Source organism: Ylistrum balloti, unplaced genomic scaffold (genome assembly GCF_031769215.1).
Source record: "Ylistrum balloti isolate Yb309-2 unplaced genomic scaffold, AGI_CSIRO_Ybal_v1 Utg371130, whole genome shotgun sequence".
NCBI lineage: Eukaryota > Metazoa > Mollusca > Bivalvia > Pectinida > Pectinidae > Ylistrum > Ylistrum balloti.
In genome coordinates, this window is record NW_026782620.1 from 219,928 (window position 1) to 240,162 (window position 20,235).

A 20,235-nucleotide genomic window follows, 5' to 3' on the forward strand; every position below is an offset into this window, starting at 1 on the left:
TTCTATACGTTAACAATACCTACCAAGTAGTGGACTGTGTTAGAGTTTCCCCAGGGATCTGCCAAGGCGAGCCTCCACAAACAGTGAGTCTCCTGAGCACCAAGTTGATAACGACTAGCGTGAAGCACCTTTATCACCACATGTTTCTTATGGCAGAACAAATCCTGAAACAGTTAATGGATACAATTAAACTTTCAATATCAAGCAACTTTGCTTCATACACCCTTCCCTGCAAAATAAATTCAACATGTGCAGTTCTGTTACTCAAAACTTGAATAATATGCATGTATATAAATTGTACAAATATTTACTAATATTTTCCATTAAATGTAAAGAAGAAGCTGATTTTCAGCTTAAATAATGTTCAGGTGAACATCCAATCATTGAGGAGTCTAAAATTCTGATGAATATGCACAAGGATGTTGGATAGTGATAATAATTATGAAGAAACTTTTATTTCATTGGAAGAAAAATATCATAGAATTTTCCAGCATAAACCAACAGAATTATTCAGAAAATGTAAGATACATGTACTAAATACCATTCTAAACCATTTTGGAACTTGCTAGATTATATGTTGAATATGTTATCTTTTTCAACATAAACATTTGATTTAAATTAGTCAATACTGTGATTCATGATTACTAAGTCTTATCATGATGTACAACTGAATAGGGATACAAAGCATTAAAAAAATTAAAAAGATTAAACAACTAGATCTCTCTACTTCACTGGTAGAATCATTTGATTAAAGATCACCTTTTCTGACTTCTGGTTTTTACTGGCAATCCTATTTGTATTATCCACATATCAAGTTAGTAAGGGTTTTTTAGAGCATAAGGCTCCTACTTCAAACGAAATCAATTCATTCTTAACTTATTTCCGAAAATATCCAATTCACTCAAAACATTTCCTTCCCAATACACCAATTTTCTTCCAAAATGTGTAGTGCATAATGTGTACTATATGAGAAATCTGATGATACTCAAAATAAAGTGATATTACCTCTGTTGATTGATATACTGGTTTCTATAAGGAATAATCTTTGATATTATAGAATGCTTTTTAACTTTAAATCAATTCAGAAAATGCATACATGACATTGGAGCTTATAACTCTTAATTTTTTAAGTAATTATATCCACCTGCTGAATGATGGACAGATTTTTACCTCAGCTAGCAAAAGGATGGCTGACTGACCCTGTCGGCTGATCACCTGCCTCACCCTGTAACGCGAAGCCATCACAACACCCAGTACAGGACAAAAATGACCAGTTTCATTGGTGAACTGACCATATTCTGAAACAATAAAATGTTAGCCCTGTCTATTGCTTGTGTTTCAACCAAATTGAAAGTTTGTCTGCATTTGTATTGTTTTAACTCATGGACATTTAAGCATTTTAATAGCATTATCAAGTACAAATAATGTATTCACCAGCAACAAATCATGTTTTTTCATTTCAAATTGATATTTACGCTAAAGACAGCCAAGCTTTGTCTTAATGAATAATTATCATTAGCTACATTTTCAAAATGCTGTTTTTCTTTTTCTTTTCCTTTCACCCTATTTCCATTTCAAGTTTATTAAGTCATTAAAATGGGGAATTTCTTCACGCCCTTACATAGAATTTCTCTGTTCCCTATATACCAACGTTATTATGGACTATTTTACTCTAACTTCCTGTTGAATTTTGTAAAATATTGAAAGTTACCATGTAAACACAACAATATATAGAAACAATTTGAGATGTAACACAATATTTCATTAGTCAATAAAAACAATTTACAACAGTATAGCCACAACATTCTGTTTGCAAATTTCTCATATGTCTATATGTCATTAGAATGATTGATATACGACACCATAAGTGTGATCATGAAAGTTCCATGATATTTTGTTAGATTTTGAAAGCTACTTGCATCATGAATTCTGAGCAAAGTAACTTGGATTTCTCAACTTGTGCAAAAAAAGGCATTACAATGTTGTGGTTTTGTTAATTCAAATCTACATGAATTAGAAAAGAAGTAATTCTACTGTATTTTCAAATGGTACATTATGATTACACTGTCTCTGCTATGCGTTACCAGTAAAATTCGTTTGTGCAAGTATCAATAACGAATTCTGGACGACACATGAATTTAATGAGAATACTACGGGGTCACAAGAATATACACCTGTCCAATGCCAAACAAATATCCAGGATTTAATGTATCTAAAAGAATATCAATAGAGAAATGGTAATATTAAGTCAAAGAGTCAAGAGGGAAAACAGCGCTAATGATAAATTAAAGCATACCAAGTTTTAAAGAGATGGGTGGAAAGCTAAAGGAAATCTAGGTGATGCTGAATGCTGAATAGAACAATTGGCAATAGTTTTTTTTTTAATATTAATGCATCTTCATGAGAACATAATGTAATGTTGTGGTTTTCAAGACTTTCAAACTGCTATTTAGAAAAACACACCTTCATGTTTTATTTATGATGATTAAGCCTATGAAGGTTGAGATCAATTGGTTGAAAACTGAGAGGAGATCTCTGGACAAGGTTAACATTATGAAAACTGCAAGGGGCTGGAATTCTACAAATACAGTCGAATCAATCTGCTATTCAGGAAAATAAAACTTCCTATCAATATGATTTAGCCTACCAAGTTTGAAAGAAATTGGGTGAGAAATGTTGAGTACATCTTCGGCCAAGATTAACAATATGAAAACAACAAGGGGCAGTAACTCTTCCAAATACAGTCATTGCTGATAGAAATGACATCATATCCGTGGTCAGCTGATATCCAAGTTGGTATTTCAACATTTTTGAGATTTACATTTGTGTGATAATTGTCTGACTTAATGATCATAGAAAGCTGTTGTTTCCAAATTGCAGGCCAGCAGGTTTTCTATTTTGGATGAGGTTATCCTATGTCACTCTATCCAACCAGGCATGGAGATTCAGAATCAGATTTACACTAAAACTTGTATCTTGCAATGGTGAAGTCTGGAGAGAAATCAGTAAGTGTCCTCATCATTCAGAATAGCAAATGGTGTTATTGTAGTACACTCAAAATATTCAACATACCATATATTGGAAAGCTGACTTTTTCTGGGTGAGCTATCTGTTGAAACAATCTGTGAAGGCCTCCTTTGGTATATGCAGACATATGTACTATAGGTGGATCTATAGGAATATGCTGTCCTTTGTGACTGTAAATAAAAGATAAAGATGCAGTATTAACAGATGTCAAGGCAAGTAAATACACAATTCTCAACTGAAGATATGAAACAACAGAATTGGTTAAGAAGGTTAAAACAAGTTTTGTTTTGTTACTTAAATATGTATATCATATTTTCCCTTAATTTCAAACAGTTAAATACAGAGGATTACAACAGGTATTAAAAATCAACTAGAATTTTTTTATGTCAGATTATTTGTCACAAAGAAACAACATCAAAAAATAAAAACAATGACAATATGCCTGTGAACTTTGCCCCTGAAGTTACAGATAATAACATGATGTTATAAAATGAAATTAATAAAAATGTAGAAGGCTGTGTGAACAATTTTGTCTCATGTTGATGGCTGAAAATAGCCATGCCTCACCATCTGCACCAAGCAAAATGGTTCGGTTAAAGTAATTAACAAGTGGACTGGTTCAAAATAGGTATGATTTAGCCTCAATTACATAAGATATAGGATTTGGAGGTTGCTGATCTGAAATAAGCTTAGCTGTAACATTAAGTTCCCCTATCGCCAACCCTGCCAAATTAAATAGTAAACATATCAGAAAGTATAGAGTCTCGTACTTGAAAGAAGAATGAAGCCACACTGGCCTCTTACTAGTGACCATGCCATTTTGTTTCAGTTTTCATCTAAAGTTTGAATACAGGCTGTTATAACAATTTGAATAACTTAATTTCCTTTCTTCCATCACCTTTACTTAAATAATGCCAACAAGATCCTGATGTTTCTTGTTTATATAAAATATCCATTCCTTTGGCTACATCAGTCTTGGATGAAAATGTGCCAAAAAAAAAACACACACAATCAAACCATGATCTTAAGCAGGAAAATAACTTGAAAGACTTGTGGTACATCTTAAAATAGATGCAGCTGACTTAGGCCCATAATTTTGCCACTACAGTTATCTGTCTAATAGATGGGAGCCTTTCTTTATATTTCTTATCTCTTATATCATTATGAATATGGAAAATAGGTATGTGGCATGCATGGAGCACTGGTATTTACTGTGGTGGTGTTTTTCAATTGCTATTCTATGAGATAAAATAGGCAAAAAACAAGGTAAATAAATTATGTAGTTTGTAAATGCCTGACAGTTTTTGTGTTATTTTCCTTGACAACGTTACTTTCCAGAATATTTACAATTTTCACCACTAGGCAGAATATCTTTAGACTCATTATTGTAAATCTACTATTCCCACCAATCTTGCAATAGTTACTTTTTGGTAAGACTACAACCACCAGTCCACAGATTCTGCAGAGTAGACACCATTGTTCATAGAAAAAGCAGTTCATCTTTACATCAATGTTTGATTTATAATTATCCTGTTGTTCTGAACTATATAAAACATTGTCTGAATGCTGACCCTTGCTGGGGTCTCTAGTATTTGTTTTTATGTAGTAAGGAATTCTATCAGTCCCTGACCAAGACAAAATAAAATTGTGGATAGATAGTCAGAACCCTTTGGACTATGTTGTGCTTGTGTGTCACTTTGGTTTGAAATTCTATGTTATGCTTGTGCTGATTATGTTGGGGAATCGAGTAGGTTTAGGTTCCAATGTTATGATAACGGTAAATGGAAAGAATTTGCTCAATGTATTAACTATTTCATACGTATTTGCATGACTGAATGTGTCTGTAGTTCCTTTCATGTCTATGTGATATATGGTTCACAATATCCGTCTGAGTGGCTACATGCTAGTGAACGATTTTGTTATAGTAACGTGACCATGTTCTACATGTGACTGAAGGGTTAGCCATTGCCTTAATCGCAGCACAGTCTCAGAGACATATATAGTCTTATAGGGGTGGGGCACTTCTTGAAGATATATCGGACAATGGAGTTTTTGCACTGATATCTAAATCAGTAAATGAAACAAGTGGCATGTCTGTAGGTGTAGGGTTAATGCACACTACTCTACAAATAACATACTAGATCAATCGAAGCGTAATGTAAACAGCTAACCATTATAACTGTGAAAATGAGGAAAGTTGTCGTGATTAAATGACTATTGTTGAATGCGATATTATGAATGCGCACCATATCTCCTTTCTAAATGCCGAGCTCCTGTCCATGATTTCTGTCAATTTATATACGACTTCACAGGCATCACATGTCTAATTTATAACTCGTCCTTTTCATTGAGAAGCGACAGACAAATAGCCCGCCATTGTCGTTGTTGTCACAATCTCGCGATGTACCGTTACAGTCGAGATTAAACCGGAAAATATATCGGCTAGTTCCGACAATTTTCGTTGAGATTTCTGATTGGAACACAGGACTACAACTTTGACTCCGCCCTAATGTCATTCAAGATGACAAGCGCACGAGACAGGAGCCAATAGAAGACGAGCAAGCAGGATCAATCCAAGGCATGTCTGAACTTGTTATCATCTTCCCGAAGAAAATGATTGGCTGTGACCATATATGGAAAAATGACGCAACGATGTAAACAAACAGGCATGCGTATGCCATGCTCCTAGCGTAAGATATAGTAAAAATTTTGCGGGAGTTTCCATACTGACAGAACTTTTGACAGGTAAGGAAGGATAATTTTCTCGTTATCACTAATATTGTACAAATTACGTTATAAGACATCTCGAGTTACTATTCTGATAAAAGACTGTAAAACAAACTTTATTTATTTAGTGAAACGTGAACTTTGAGTTAATTTTCCGTTGTATCGTTATGTAGGACGTACTTGATAAAACATCACTATCATACAGTCTTCTCGCATTTCTTAGCTTTTGGCGATTGTGCCAGTTTAATCTATCCTATGATGTTGATTTTGGATCTCAGAGATATTTTTTGTCTTGGATATTAACCTCCGAACTCATTTTTTCTTTCGATAAATTTCTGACTCTAAATACTACAAAAAATAGTTGGCAGTCTTCCAGCCATGTCAAATTTACATTTAGAATGTCAGTTTAAATCTAGCAGGTACACAAATGTCAATTACATGAACAGGTTGTGGTTTGTGTTGGGACAGTGACCTAAGGTTTTTATTTAGACTCAAGATTACGATAATACACCCGATAAAAGCACGTGGTTATACAGTGTATGATATATTCACCGTTTTGTTTGTACCAACAGGAGTTATTACACGGAAGCAAACCTAAGTAATGGTTTAAACCCATTGGAGAGGATGCAAGAGTATTCCAAAGGTAACACGCTAGATATAGATAAGGATAAGGAGAAATCTTTATCAGCATTTAAAACTGTGTCCAGAGGATTGAACCAATCTACGTCGTCAAGGTCGGAAAAGCGTGATAGTGGATATGTGACTGACAATTCACCAGCTATTTTTGGAAGTAATTCTACCTTTTTTACGTTTGATACTGATGCTGGTGTGGGGTCAAGAGTGGGACACGCCCTACACCCGTCTGTTGATGAAGATGAGGAAGTGGAGATGGTGTTGAATAGCCCCTCTGCAATGGGAAAGGCGTCGAAGCCTATTCCCATCAAGCGTCCTCGGGCGCCCCTCCCCCGGGATATGTTGGACTCGGGTCCAACTCAGGAACAGGATGATGATGATGTTTTTGAGAATGTTTCTAGCGTTTGTGATGTGTTCAATAGGAGGAGGTTTAGGAACCACGCCCATCATTTTAGACCCATACACGGGCGGACGGTGGGGACTCAAACACCTAGCCTGCACGGCCAGGCCATTGCGGAAACTATAAACTTTATGTCGGACAGATTCCATCCCTATCAACAACCGCCCATTGCCAGAGGTAAGTTCCTAATCATATCTTACACTTAAATCTACAACAATGTGGGTCGGTTGGCTGTATATTGTATCGTTATGTACGAAATATCATACACATATGTATACATATCAGGGTGTTGTGATGTCTTGAAATACAGACACATTTTTCATCGCGGCAGCTAACAGCCACGGCAAGTATTTGAAACAATCATGTTTTGGGATTTTCCCCAGTGAAAATAAACAGTGTGATTATTTACTAGTGGCAGTAGTACAACACACAGGAATGTGGAAGATGACTAATTGCACAATGGGAGGTAACTCCAATTTGAAGTCTCTGCGGTTGTCCACCTTACACTGAACTGTTCAGCAGATTTTAATTTAATGGGTTTTTTTTTTTTTTAAAGGACTTCCAATGTTGTCGACACGTCCTTACTCTGCACACATTCTGTTTCTTCGTAACAGTAAATGAACATTACATCATTGTTAGTCTCTGAAGCAAAGGATTGCTTTGGCTTAAGCAGTTGGTTAAGTAAGAAGTCGCGAAGGAAAACAATAACACGTAAACACTTGGGGCACTTGACTTCTCGCCCCCCTCGTCACGTAGCGACATCGCGGGTAATATGTATTAGCATTAAGTGATGGGATTAGGATTAGAAAGTCAGGCCAGCTAACGGATCAGCCAAAGTACTAGACCGTACTACTCGGGTCAGTGCCTCTATGGAAATTACAAAATGGATGAGTCAATCAGTCTGAAAAAAAATCTGCGGTTTTTCGGTCCACTGGAACTCCGTCATTGGTTTTAGTCACAGTTCTCTCAGATACTTACCTTTAATCTCGAAAACCAAACACCGAAATTTTGAAAAATAAATACCAGTACAACAACACACATAGAAATTTATCATACAGATTGTAATATATAATAATATATCATACATATTGTAATATATAATAATTTTTTTCATACAGATTGTAATATATGATTATTTATCATACTGATTGTAATCTATAATAATTTATTATACATATTGTAATGTCTAATTATTTATCATACAGATTGTAATATATGATAACTCCGTTTGTTTTATCTTCTGTATTAGTTAATAACTACTAATTTGGGCAAGACAAATCTTGTGGTCTGTTAAGTAGCGGATAAGGAAACAGGCTTAATTCTGAGTCATAATAAACGATTTGCAAGATACTGGATCGAACATATATAAGTGCCACAGTATATTTTACAATTTACGTTTTTTTTTTATTTATTTGTCCCATGCTTTCTTACCTTAACGCAAAACAACGAGGTCGAGTTCTTATTTAATTACTATAAGTCATAGGGTATATGTTCGTTTATGCGTAAATTTCATATAATTGTAGGTATAAAAATCTACAATGTCACCCCTACCGTATGTGTGTGAGGCCTAACACAAAAAACCATGTAAGTCCAACGTATTAAAGAAATCCGTAAACCTACTTGTACAATGTTTAACGCACGTGATAATGTCAGTACTACAGGTTGAAAAAGACGTAATTTCGCTCGTGTAAACGCCTGTAATTTCATATCATGTGAATGTTAGTCGTAATTTTCACGCATATGACATGTATAAACAAAAACTAACACTGATAAATGTCCACAATCCATACATGTAAACAGTTGGTCCACTAATGTGTGTGGTTCCGCGGGAATGTGTGATATTGCTATTTTCACGACTAATTTTAATTAGTAATTCCCGTCTGTTATATTAATTTTGTTGACCTGAACAACAATACGTATTAAGGCCAATACCACTTATCCACCTGATTTTGTGTAGGGTTACTTGGGTCTACTATTGGATTACACTAGTATAGATATATTCAAGGATTTCGGAAGACATATTTAAGTTACAGTTCTTTTATGAAAAGAACAAATTCTGGAAGTCGGAATATAAAATTACCACGTAATAAATAAATGAAATGAAATAAACTTTTGCGAACACAGGTTGATGATATATATGTAATCTTCTCATTTCATTAATTTAAAAATTATTTTCTCTTGTTGAAATTTTTCAGACGAAAAAAAACTTTTTTCTAAAGAAAATTAATTGGTTTGATAAATATTTTAAAGGAATATTCCTATCTTGGTTTGATGGAGGGCATAGCATCATACGTGTATTTATTTTATCGAGATCGTTATGATTTTCTCTTGCTTGTGTTTCTCTACTTCATAGGTCTGTATATAACCGCTCATTAAGCGATAACCGATGCTTATTCTTGGCTCACAAATTGTTTCTTTCCTTAAAATTTGGATTAAAAAATTAACAACATACAATTGTAATTTTGTGAGCCAATTAGTCTCAATTATTCGAAAATGTACAGTAGGAGTAAGAGATGTATTTCATTTGCGTCATCACTAATAAATGTTACACTTTGTTAAGTGACCAATAGCCGGATATTGATAACATTTAATTATTATTTAATCACTGCACTATCTCTCTCTCTCATTGTGCTTGTGAAAGATAATACCTATCTTATTATAATACAATTACTGTAAACCACAAAATCGTGTTTAATATTTTATTATGATTCGTTGCCGCTTTTTTCAAGTTTTTTCGTTATACATATATGTATATATTCAACAACTGGAGCATTTTATTGACGCCCTAACTATAAGTGATTGAAATTTAAGATTAACTATATTATATCAGTATTTCACACTGAAAACTTATATGTCTCTGGTCAGAGAGCACAGCTCTTTTTGATAAGATATTATAAGTCTCACTCTAACCAGAGACGTATATATCACATATATGTCTAAGCTATAACTAATTCTAAAATGACTACTATTAATAATGACTTAAGACACAGGTTGAGATATTTAATTTCTAGCATGTCAGTTGATTCTGTGTAAATTTTGTACCTGGAATCTACGATCGTTTACTTTTAACAATTATCATTAAGGTTTCCAAATACCCTAAAAATCTCCTAAAACAAATTTCCAACTACAAAATGATTATAGTTCAAAACCATGATGTATAACATACGCCCCAGTTCAAAGGTACGAGAAAAAGCGCGTGATAATATTCAGTTCAACACTTGTATATATAAATTATTATTATATCATCACTTCCTCCGTGGAAATTAATTTACGACCCGGGTACCGTATTCCGGGCCAGTAGTTACAGAGCACCGTTAACGTCCTAGCTGTCAATATGTCAACTGTCGGATCAGGTGTCAGGATGATTTCGGTGAGCACGCGACAGTGATCGATGGCTCAACACCTTTGATCATCATCCACCTGTGTAACGAAGATACTAGAACTAAAACCCCTTAGGAGATCTGGCTCTCCAGCACGTGTATTGTAATGAAAAAGGTGAAAAAACACGTGCTTTTTCTTTACAAATAGAAGGTTTTTTTTCCAGTACGATGACATCATGCCCTATTTAATACAAATGAACAAATGAATTGTGCGCGATCAGGTTTTCTCCAGTAAGTAGAGAGGAAAATAGGTGTTACTAAAGTTTTTCACCGATGTCATAATCTTACCATTATATAGAAATAACGTAGCGCCTTTAGTGGAAAACCACTACCGCGCAGCACCACTACAACAATCTTATTATAAAAATCTTTTTGGTTCATTCATCAATGATTTTGAAATAACAATTTACAGTTTTTACCAGTAAACTCAACCATGATCACCTGTCACATGTTAGGAATAAATACAGGTCATTAGATCACGCGACCGTCCTAGGTAAAGACATGTGATCTACCATCATTTTTAGTCCAGTGGCCATAAATCGGTCGATACTACACAATTAGTTGCTAATACATGTTCACTCGAATTAACACTATTTAAAGTATGCCAGTTCCAAGTCTGAAGTAAAGACAATTTCCGGTCTTTTCAGAAAAAAAACTAATTTAAGTACAGTCGTAATTGTTTATATGTTGTGATCAAGATAATTCAGATTTATGTATACACACATTGATAGGTAGATAATATAGGGCAGATAATGACATTGAAAAGCGATGAAATGTGGGCCGTTTACACTGATAAACATTGTACTATATATAGCGCGGATCGTGGCGTATTGTAACAATGAAGCGTTGCATCAGCGCTGAAAATACTTTTACGTAACGCGCGTACAGCTGTTTTGTGTATTGCCTTGTGTAAACCTGCATGTTGATTTCACGTCACATTTATTGTACCAGCACATCTCTACTCATAGCACATACTTATCACTGCAGCCTAAGCTCTATCTGGCTCTGAATAGATTACAAGTCAAACTGCATGTGCGCCGCGCCAGTTGTATGTGAACTTAATTGCTAAATAATCCATTTTTTCTGCAGTTGACATTTAAATCAAATTTAGGGAACACGAAGCTACACGCGTTGTAAATAACCACAATTTGTACACCATATCAAAAAGATAATGTGTATTTCTGGAGCTGATTTCATCATTGTATAATTAGAACGAAAACAATAGATGTATTTCGCGATAACGTGAAGTGTGTACTACTTAGTTTACAAGTGACACCATTATATATATAATTTCCGGTTTACTGAACCTCGTCCCCAAAACATCTACAGTTGTTTGTGTACTTCATTTATCATCAAATCGTGGTTTAAAACTGCGTAGTTAACTCTCGGTAAACTGACAAATCCGGAAATCGCTGAACTCGAGTGCTTTGTCGGACATTTCTCATACACGATATCACTTACCTACACGACAGCTGGATTTCACAATTATAACTTTTGAGTGTTTTTTTTACCTGTTTTTAGTTATTCAGACATAAATCTGCTGAGACAAACAAAAAAATGTGTTTACGTTTAAAATCTTACCTATAGAAATCCGTGTTCAAATGTTATGATAAAGCTACACAGGACGTGCAGTGAAGAATAAATTATTTCCCTGTGTTTTTTTACTCGGTAGAGATTGTGGAGATTTAAAAATAGGATGTTATCGTGGGATTTTAATGAGTTATACTTATTTTATTTTGGTACTGAACTAAGAAACACAACAAAAATGAGAAACAGTTTATGACTTAGCATGAGGACAATTCAGTACACATATATTTATATAGCTAATATTCAATTGTAGATTTAAATAAGTTTGCTGTCCAATATTTTTTTCTAAAGAAATGTAATGATTGCGGAATATATACAAGTATTGTTGTAAGGAAAAGAGGTACTTGAAAATAAAAGCTGATGGAATGTCATTGTTTATTATACAGGTACAGCCTACTCACGGCTGAGGTATCACTCTGATGGAGATGATTCAGAGTCCCCTACCCACGGGAGGAAACTACCCGATATCGTTCTCGTCCACCGGGATAGATCAATATCTCTCCCGGACGTTCACCACCAACAGCGGCTTGATGTGGGTCGGGAACTACGGCGGATAGGCGACGAGTTCCACTTCGAGTTAACTAGTGCCCCACCCCGCGTCAGGAGGGTAAGTTTTTCGAAATGACAAGTATTGTGCTGATTTCTTAAAGAATGTTACCAATTAAATTTCTATCGAAGCTGTTTAGTGCCACTTAATTTAGCCGAAATCATGAGATAACTATGTGGTAATTTCGACATATTAAATCGTATGCGACACAAACCCGCTTATATACCTACGTTTTCAATCAGACATGTTTTCGCAAACCAACAGATCATTCACGATAGTATATACAACACTGTAAAACAAATATAACTGCCATGGTTACAGTACAGTAAATCAGTTCTGAGAATATGATATTGATAACATGGGTAATAATAAGGAAGATAATTGTATTTGTGTATATATTCTGGATTTTATGATCTAAGTAATATTTCATAAACGAATGTAATGATCATTGAAAACTAATTTGTCGTGTGGATTTTCTACTGTGGTATCAATCTGATATATTATGCCTCACCATGATTGATATCAGTTCCTAGTATCGTCAGAGGTGTACGGATTTTATTCATAGATATTAAAAAGATGAAATCATTTATATAAGAAAGCGTTATGTACATTGATAATTCATTGTGAAGATTCATATAGAATATGTTTATATCTGACAAAGGGAAGAAAATTGGTTATTAATAGTCACGTGCTATTGGATTAGACCTATCATATAAATAACTTGTTACGGCAGTGACTAGAATCATATCAGTTCGTCCCTCCCGTTTTAGTTTTTAACAAAAGACTTTGATTTAAATTCACGTAAAGCTGATATATGTTTTACTCAGACTCGCGTATCTTAGAGACCGAGACAAACCTTTTTATGTATAACACACGTGCTAAGATTAAAAGTAAACGATCAATGTGTTGCCACAATTGCACCATTTTTCAGACAGTGTCTTTCTTTAATCACCCTAGATTTTGCCCACGGCCCTTTATCTGATAAGTTTTAAAGTGAATGTCACGTGATGTAAATAAAAAAGTGAGCACGCGTCGCAAGAGGAAATTTGACAGATTTAGGTTACAAGGTTACTACGTTGTTGTCGTTATTACATATGCATGTGTGCTGTAGTACTACGTTGGCCTACTGCCAAACTCTTACATAAACCCTGCATGTTCATGTCTCTTTTGTTGTACTTTTAATATTCAACTCGGACAAAGACGTACACACTTTCAAAGTTTTATCAAGAAAATATTACAAAGTTTAGTACAACACGTTGCATCGTTGACACCCAATCATAAAAAGAAAGAAGTATTGACTGTAGTGACGGTGTTATTTTTTTTATTTTGATATCGGATACATTTCAGTCGTACCCGCTATTTGATGAACATTGTTCATACCTTAAAGTACATCTTATACCCGTGACCTGGGACCATTTCAAACCCCCTACATGATTTCAAAGTTCTTAACGAAATTAAGATTAATAGGTTTTATGTTCAGTGAACCCTTAAGAAACAACAGACTCGGAGATAAGTTAACAAGTCTATCGATACACACTGTATCAATTCTCTTTCGCATATAGGCAAAATTTGGCATTGTATGCAAGTGTTGTGTTGTTTATATGTATGACACGATGTTTACGCATATGACACGTACTTATCGACCTTGACTGTGGACGAGAGAGTTCACCTGGTGCCCTGTGCCTTCACAGCATCTGGAGCAAACATAATCACACCTGTACAGGTCGATACCTGGAATTTCCCAACCGTGCATCATCTTTGAATATCAATCTGGACTTTCCTAATCATTCGCTCACGTTCGTCAATCAATATTTAATCACTGATAACCGAGCTGATGTTTTCTATCTGATTCACGATTTGCTTATTTTTTATTCGATGACTAGAATATGTCTCCTTGCGTAATGGTTCAGTGAGGCATTTCCCTGCGTAAAACACCATGAATTGCTGTTTTTAACTACACGCCGTTTACGTTTTATAGGCTTAAGTAATTACGTACACGATGTTTTTGCTAATAAACGTATATCGGTATCTTCAAAGGAAATCTACACAACGCGGCACCTGTATGATCAACAAAGTTAAGTACGAAACAATAACACTTATATTACCTATGTAAAATCTTTAAAAATCATTTACAAGTTAAGCATGCACGAGCTTACCTTGCATTAATATTGGCAACTTTATCAATAAGGTAGTGCATGTTACCTGTGTATCTACATGTACAGGTGTAAAAACGTCACCTGTCAACTTTTATTACCCCTAACTGGGCCATTATCATTAGTCCAGTGGCCATGAGTCATACTTTGTTTCCGGTTTAGAAAGTTGCTGGCGGCAGCGAGCCTTAAATAGGTGAACAATCATGAACAAATCAATTGTATGGTGTGACAGGGTCTACACGTGTTCCCTTGTTTAGAAACCCCCTGGACAGCTTTGTTCCCAACCTTTCACCACCTCTATCGACTGGTATTAAATACGTTACACTCACAGGGGTCCGTTCCAGCTCCGTGTCACTATCAGGTGCTATTGTGGCACTTTTTGAAAGATTGTTTTGTCAGAAGGTATCACGTTACTAATGTTATTATCAGAAGGTATATAAATACATACAAAGGACAGGGAGACATACGTCTGAACAACTCTTATGTAAATCGCATCGTAAATTGGAACTTTAACTACACCAGTTACCTGAAACTGCAAGACCTTGAGTGTTCCTATTAAAATTTATTTATTTATTTATTTACAGAACAGCGTTGTGACTGGTCAGGCTTCGTCCTTTCCCGGGACAACAGCGTTCAATTTCCAGAATTGGTGGGAACAGCTCCGGACCATTTTCTCTAGTCCTGTTAACATAGATCCAGACCGCCAGCGAAGGAGAGCTTCGTCTTCAGCTGATCCCAGCTCCTTCCAGAAACACTTTTGACGTCATATCTTGCCATATGCAAAGTACATCACAACTTCTTTGACGGAACCCTCTGTAGTCATTCACAATGTGAAAGATCAAGCCATTTTAAAAATAAAAATACTTTATTCCTGGACAATCAAGATTGTAGGGAGGGTGTTCCGATCGATGTTTACATTAGGATCTCATCAATTTTGGCACGTAGCGAAATGGAAGAGGGCGTTCCGAATGCCCAAGACATTTGTTGACTGGGTAGCCAACTTTCGAGTTGTGCTGCCCTCTATGGTGCTATGTATGTAGAGTAGACACCTTATGTAGACTCTGTGTGAGTTAATGGGCAGGTTGTGATATGTCTATTTTTGTGGTATGTCCTAAGTCAGGTAAGAAATGTAATCATTACAATTCAACGACTTCGTACTCGCCACAGACAAGAGTGGTGATGAGAAGAAATGATAGCTCGTACTCGCCACAGACAAGAGTGGTGATGAGAAGAAATGATAGCTCGTACTCGCCACAGACAAGAGTGGTGATGAGAAGAAATGATAGCTGGACCAGTTTTTTTTTCTCTCAGACTATTACAGTATTTAGATGAAGTGTTTTAGCACAGTCAACAGACACGTTAAAGCACTCACAATAACAGGAAACACTACAAAAACCTCCAACTTAGTCCTTTGTGTCAATTGCTCATACTGGGGCCAAGCCCATTGTAGGACGATCTCATTTATTTTTTTTTTTTTTTTTTGGAGAGACTATTATTGTAGATTGTTTTAATTTGATGATATATAAGTGCTACAGAGACGACCGTGACCATTATCTTATTTTTGGTGCAAAGTACTTATTTGATAGGTTAGCCACTGCTTCCGACAACTTGAGACAGTTGGCGGGAAAAAAACCTGAGGTGTTCAGTAGCAGTAGTTACTCATTATAAAGGCATTTCCGGCAAATATTGATTGTTTTTACATGGACAGTTTTGGGTAATGTTTCCATATCACTGTTAGAATACAAGTGAATGGGCCTAGTCATACCCGACAATTTATCTGTAATCATTGCCAAATCAAATGCGCATTTCCGGAACTACTATCTGACACAGGCCGTTTTATTGAAAGAAATAATTTTCAGTACCGTCTGTCAATGTTGACGTACGGAAACTTCTTTTGGGGAATTATGACCTTATCACAGAAAGGTACCAGATAAGCTTAACTCCCACTTCTTAATGTTCATTTAAAGCATTATTCCATTATCTAGCATTTGTATGCACAATGTTTTTTTTTTTTCAAAACATCATTTCATTGATTATTTTCTTGTTCAGGCACAATGTTCCGAGATTGCACGTTTACAATATAAAAGCAGGGTACAAAACGTGATGTTTGTGTATGACTTATACACCAGAAAAAAAACTTACCTCGTCAGTAATTATTACTATAGTATAAATCTTTTGTTGTCGATGATTAGAAATATGTTTATCAAATATCATTCAAACAAACCACCTATGCAGCACACTTTGCCGACATGAGAGTAATGCATCATGGTCAGTATAATTCATCAATTATTGCACGCGTTTACAGTATAAAAATCAATATTATTTTCTGATTAATTTATTTTGATAAGAGAATGTTAAATCGCTGCCTACGAGACACTTACTATACATGTACATTAACACGTCATTCTCTTGGTTTTGCACAAATCGCTGACACGTGATTTCTAAGTATCGCGTACACATTAGTAATATGGAGAGTGTTCGGAACAGCTACAAGATCACTATTTTAGATTTAACAATAGTTAATCATGTGTGAGAGAGTGCGGCATTATGCCATAAAATGTGAAGAAAAAACATTTTGAAAGTTTTCCAAATGATCTCAAACTTTTTTCTTTTCCTTGTTGCTAACTTTTGTACATATGAACTCTGTATGTACATATCTTGTGTATAATAATAGTCCGTGTATATATGTAGACTAGAGTCGTACCCTTGGTGTTTAGCTGTAGTGCTTCTTTGTTGATTTATGTGACCAGAACTGGAGTTAGAACTTTACGTTGTGGTAAAACTTCGATAACATACCTGTCCATTTTCGCGCGAACTGAACAAAAAGCACAAAATCTCATGACTAGATTTCATCTCAACGATGATAATAATTTAAGTGCAGATCCTTCAATTGGCAATAACTCTATTCGTAAATGGACGCTAAATTATTCCCGCGAAAATAAAGTGATTTACATTATACGTTTGGCTAAGGCGTTTCATGATGTAACGACCGAACTATTAGTATGACGAACTCAAAATATTTTCAAAACAAATGATAAATACATATACTAATAACATCCGAATGACAAACTTTAATGAGCATGTCCTACTTCATTTGTCATTGCTTTGTATATAGTAACGTGGACGTGGGTTCGAATCTTCCAACGACACTACGTACTGTCTCTTAGCTACCAACTAGCCTTCATCTGTTCACGGCTCTATTGGTCTTCTTTGCTCAAATATATCTATCAATTTTAATTTGATACTTTGCAATCTTTTACTATGATATTTTTATTTATTTTCGCCTTGGTTTACAAACATCTATGAGAGTGTAAACAAATTTGTCCCCGAAGTGCTTATTTTTGTTCTGTGGAGTACTAGTGTCGGTGACCGAAAGGATCATCTTTCACGATCATGCAATCAATTTATTTTTGTAAGAAAAGTTGAGGAGAGGATTTATATTGAAAAGAAAGAAAAAAAATGTAAAAAGAATGAAAAGACAAAATTGAAGGTGACAAATAATAAATGTATATTGCCTTGATTTGTGTGCGTGTGTTTCTGATTTACAAATTTTATAATCATCTGTTTAATAATAAATCGACAATTAACGCGATGAACTGAAAGGTTTCTGACAAATGTGTACTAGACTAGATCTCATTTATTATTAAATCTTTGACATAAACAGTGTATTTGTGAAAGTCAGTCAACCGTAAACTACAACTGTAACTTTCTGAGGAGGTCATTTGACCATACACACAAATATTCCTACTTTGTCTGAGGACGTCATTCGATAATGGAGACAAATGTAAAAGTGTGGTGCCTGTCCGAAGAGATCATTCTGCCATGCAGAAAAAATTGTGCGCGGAAGTCATTCGACCATGCAAACAATTATTAACAAAGTTTGTCTTAGGTAGTCATTTGACCATGGATACAAATCTACACCAACTGTCTGAGGACGTCATTCGACAATGGGGACAAAGCTAAAACTGTGGTTATCTGAGAAAAACATTCGACCATGCCGACAAACATGTTGTCCGAGGAAGTCATTCGACCATGCAGACAAACACAAACAATAACTATCCGAGAAAGTCATTCGACCATACAGACAAACACAAACAATAACTATCCGAGAAAGTCATTCGACCATACAGACAAACACAGACAATGCTTATCCGAGAGAGTCATTCGACCAAACAGACAAACTTACGTAACATACTGCATAGGCAAATCAGCCAATGCAAGACAAGCCCCCATTAGAGCACTTGTTTGTTCATAACCTACCTTTACTATTTAAGTAAAAAAACTTTACCAGATTCACATGTACTTTACGAACGTCAATCTTGCTTGACAAACATTACGGAACACCATGGAAAAAATTACATGAAATTCTTTTTGAAATTTAAAAGAAAAATAATTAGTAACTGAATATAAAAAGTAAGCTAACGATCTATCCACCAATTGATCGACACCTATATTCGTGGTTTGACAGTGTGTTTACTATTAGAATGGAGGTTTGTAACTTGGTACGTTTGTATTTTTAATTTTATCTGCATTGATGGGAGAAATCAGCTCACTCATCAAGTGTTTCTCTATTTTAAGAGAGTCCTGGACGTTTTACGTCGAGCTGTCCATCTTGGTATACTTACTCTGAAATATCACTTAAATCTAGTAAACAGCAATGTAAATAATATAAAGGCCTGTGTAACAGTAGATATCAGATAAAATAAACATTTATATACAAGTTTATTTTGATAGAGATCTTGCCTTAAACTAACCATACGTTTTGTGTGATGACAAGACAAAAGCCATTAGAGCTTTGTCAATGGGTCAGTAGCACAGCCACCGGTTACACGAGCTGAGATATACAGTTCATCGTATGTAAACCGTTTACTTCTCCACGAGTATTGAATTATATGCCGCGGGTTGTTATGTCTGCAGCGTATTGGAACTTTGCCAAGAAAGCAACAAATGTTGTTTGGAGATGAAAATAGTAACTTACTCACACAGCTTGCATAGAAAAGTTGAGAGTGAGGGCAATTATTGGAACAGCCAAGGCGGGGTTAATGCTCCCGATACCAAACAGTCGGACCACGCCCCCTGTCGCAGGTAAATCGGACCTGTCATTTACACGAAAGCTTACCTGTGTCGTGTAGTATTTATAAGGCTGACGTGGTTCGTATTAAATACACGTCGAGATTTTGCTGTAGGAATGAACTTTAAACCACAGTAGGACATTACCTTATCTGTTGTATATATCTGTGATACTGTTGCCTTTCTCACCTGGTCTTGATATTTAATACAATTATCGCCAATCTGTAAATGATATACTCTTCAAGGTATTACAGATTTTCAATGTAAATGCAAGTTACAAAATTTAAGGACCTGAACTTTGATGATATATTGACTTGAAAAGTATGAGAACTGTTAGGGATTCATGGACCTTGATAATGTCACGACTTGACAAGTATGAAAAGTGTTATTGATTCTTGATACCTTCTGTCTCCCTGAAAAACGGGAAGCAAATTTTGTATAAAAAACAAGGCTTTGATGTAGGGTTGTTCTTGTTATCTTCGAATGGAATAAGCTAGTCAGCCTAGCGTTGTGTGAAAGTAATCACATGGCTAAATGTTAGCCCACGATCCGGTCATAGCAGGTTTTGAAAAAAAAGGATAAAAACAAAGGATTATCATCACATTCTGAAGTTCAATGATCAAAGATTTTCTTCCTGTCAGAATGCAGTCAATGAGATAAAAAAAAAAAAAAAACACCACGCCGATTCAATTATTAGAAACAAGACCTAAT

General features: G+C 35.3%; 2 protein-coding genes across 2 annotated transcripts in view; one reads left to right on the forward strand and one right to left on the reverse strand.

Annotated features, from left to right (window-relative positions):
* The window catches only part of LOC132560913 (uncharacterized), a 32,488-nt gene extending 27,180 nt beyond the window's left edge, over positions 1-5,308 (reverse strand). Inside the window, exons 1-4 of the mRNA XM_060225618.1 lie at positions 5,274-5,308; positions 3,073-3,197; positions 1,171-1,298; positions 24-164 (exon numbers count right to left, since the gene is read on the reverse strand). Coding sequence (XP_060081601.1) covers positions 24-164; positions 1,171-1,298; positions 3,073-3,197; positions 5,274-5,308 — 429 coding nt within the window. The remainder of the gene's footprint in view (positions 1-23; positions 165-1,170; positions 1,299-3,072; positions 3,198-5,273) is intronic.
* Positions 5,309-5,738: 430 nt separating this feature from the next.
* LOC132560895 (uncharacterized) lies at positions 5,739-17,943 on the forward strand. Its single transcript, XM_060225598.1, has 4 exons — positions 5,739-5,772; positions 6,327-6,964; positions 12,141-12,361; positions 15,039-17,943. The coding sequence occupies exons 2-4, from the start codon at positions 6,379-6,381 to the stop codon at positions 15,213-15,215; spliced, it is 984 nt and encodes a 327-aa protein (XP_060081581.1). The 5' UTR covers positions 5,739-5,772; positions 6,327-6,378; the 3' UTR covers positions 15,216-17,943.
* Positions 17,944-20,235: the final 2,292 nt, after the last annotated feature.

What these genes read in the sequence shown, in the direction of transcription:
- LOC132560895 (XM_060225598.1), top strand. Translation starts at nt 6,379, where the DNA reads ATGCAAGAGTATTCCAAAGGTAACACGCTAGATATAGATAAGGATAAG. An exon ending in ACAACCGCCCATTGCCAGAG is followed by an intron (nt 6,965 to 12,140) that starts GTAAGTTCCTAA and finishes TTTATTATACAG; the next exon opens with GTACAGCCTACTCACGGCTG. An exon ending in CCCCACCCCGCGTCAGGAGG is followed by an intron (nt 12,362 to 15,038) that starts GTAAGTTTTTCG and finishes ATTTATTTACAG; the next exon opens with AACAGCGTTGTGACTGGTCA.